The 1,262-nt window shown below is 60.7% G+C and overlaps 1 protein-coding gene across 1 annotated transcript; it reads left to right on the top strand.

The window, feature by feature from the left end:
- C9H11orf86 (chromosome 9 C11orf86 homolog) lies at positions 1–932 on the top strand. The gene is made up of 2 exons (XM_067751720.1): positions 1–270; positions 834–932. Exons 1-2 carry the CDS (start codon positions 1–3, stop codon positions 930–932), a joined length of 369 nt encoding a protein of 122 aa, XP_067607821.1.
- The last annotated feature ends 330 nt before the right edge of the window (positions 933–1,262 follow it).

Below are 1,262 nucleotides of genomic sequence, written 5' to 3'. Positions count from 1 at the left end.
ATGGGTACAGGGCTACGCAGCCAGTCCTTGCGAGGACCACGGCCCTCCTATAGCAAGCTCCAGGAGCCCTGCGGGAGGCCCCTGGCAGGCCACCTGCGCCGGGCGCTGAGCCTCAGACAGGGTCGTGAGAAGTCCAGGTCCTCAGACGGAGGCCCAGAAAGGCTGGACGCCCCCGGGCAGGAGCAACTGCCAGGGAGCCTGGGGGACACAGAGCAGCTGATCCAAGCCCAGCAAGAAGGCAGCCAGTGGTGGCTGAGGCAATATCAACAGGTTTGGTTGAGGGTTGGTGGATGGAGGAGGGCTAGAGGGGAGGGGGATGTCCCCAGGAGCAGGACCCAGGGCAGCAAAGGCTCAGAGGCAGAAATGTATGGGGCTGTAGATCAAAAAGATAACAGAGCTGTCTGGGGAAGGGGCTGGAGAGAGAGATATCCAAGAACTGTATTTCACGGGGGCCTGAAGGCCTTTGGGATTTATCCCATAGGCACTGGGGAGTCAGGGAAGGTTTTAGAGCAGGTGGGTGGTACGGTCAGAGCTGTTCCGAGATGATCAATCTGTCAGCGTGCTGGATGGGTGGATTTTGCTGGAGGCAAGAGATCAGCCAGTACAACTTCCCCAGGGTTACATCTTGTGCTCCTCTCTCCCCCGGGAAAGGGGGTGATCCGGCCCCCCTGGGTGGGAGCTGCCGGCTTCCTCTAGGAGGAAGGGTGGCTAGTGAGCCATGCTTCTGTCTCTGGGGTCTACCACCACCTCGTGGCTGTAGGTGGAACAGCACCTGAAGCCCACCACCCAGTCCAGAAACCTGGGCCCTGATCTTGGTCCCTCCTGTCTTGCAGAAGATAAGGAGAAGGTGGGAGAGCTTTGTCACCAGCTTCCCCAGCGTGACCCTGAGCCAGTCGGCCTCCCCACAGCCCTCGCTGGGCACCACCAGCTAAGGATGCTAGCAGCGGTGTGGGTCCTCGCTGCACCTGGAGGAGATGGTATGACCTACCTCTTCGTGGCCCTCTGGACTGTGAATGGAGTGACCTCCTCTGCGTGGACTGTTCCCCTTCCTTACGTGGCCCGTTGAGGCCTCTGTCACCAGGACAGAGCTCAGTGAAGCCAGACCCGTGGCTGAGAGCCTCTGGCGCATCACCTGGTCACAGGGCCCCGGCCGCCCTTCTTGCCAGCTGCTAGTGGTGGGCAGGGCATGGGCCTCCCTCCCAGAGGGTGAGCCCATCTCCAGGGTAAGGACTATGTCTTGTCGTGTATTGTCACTGTCCTCA

Source organism: Pseudorca crassidens, chromosome 9 (genome assembly GCF_039906515.1).
Source record: "Pseudorca crassidens isolate mPseCra1 chromosome 9, mPseCra1.hap1, whole genome shotgun sequence".
Classification (NCBI taxonomy): domain Eukaryota; kingdom Metazoa; phylum Chordata; class Mammalia; order Artiodactyla; family Delphinidae; genus Pseudorca; species Pseudorca crassidens.
The sequence above is the reverse complement of the archived record's forward strand: the minus strand, read 5'-3'. Positions and strand labels throughout refer to the sequence as shown.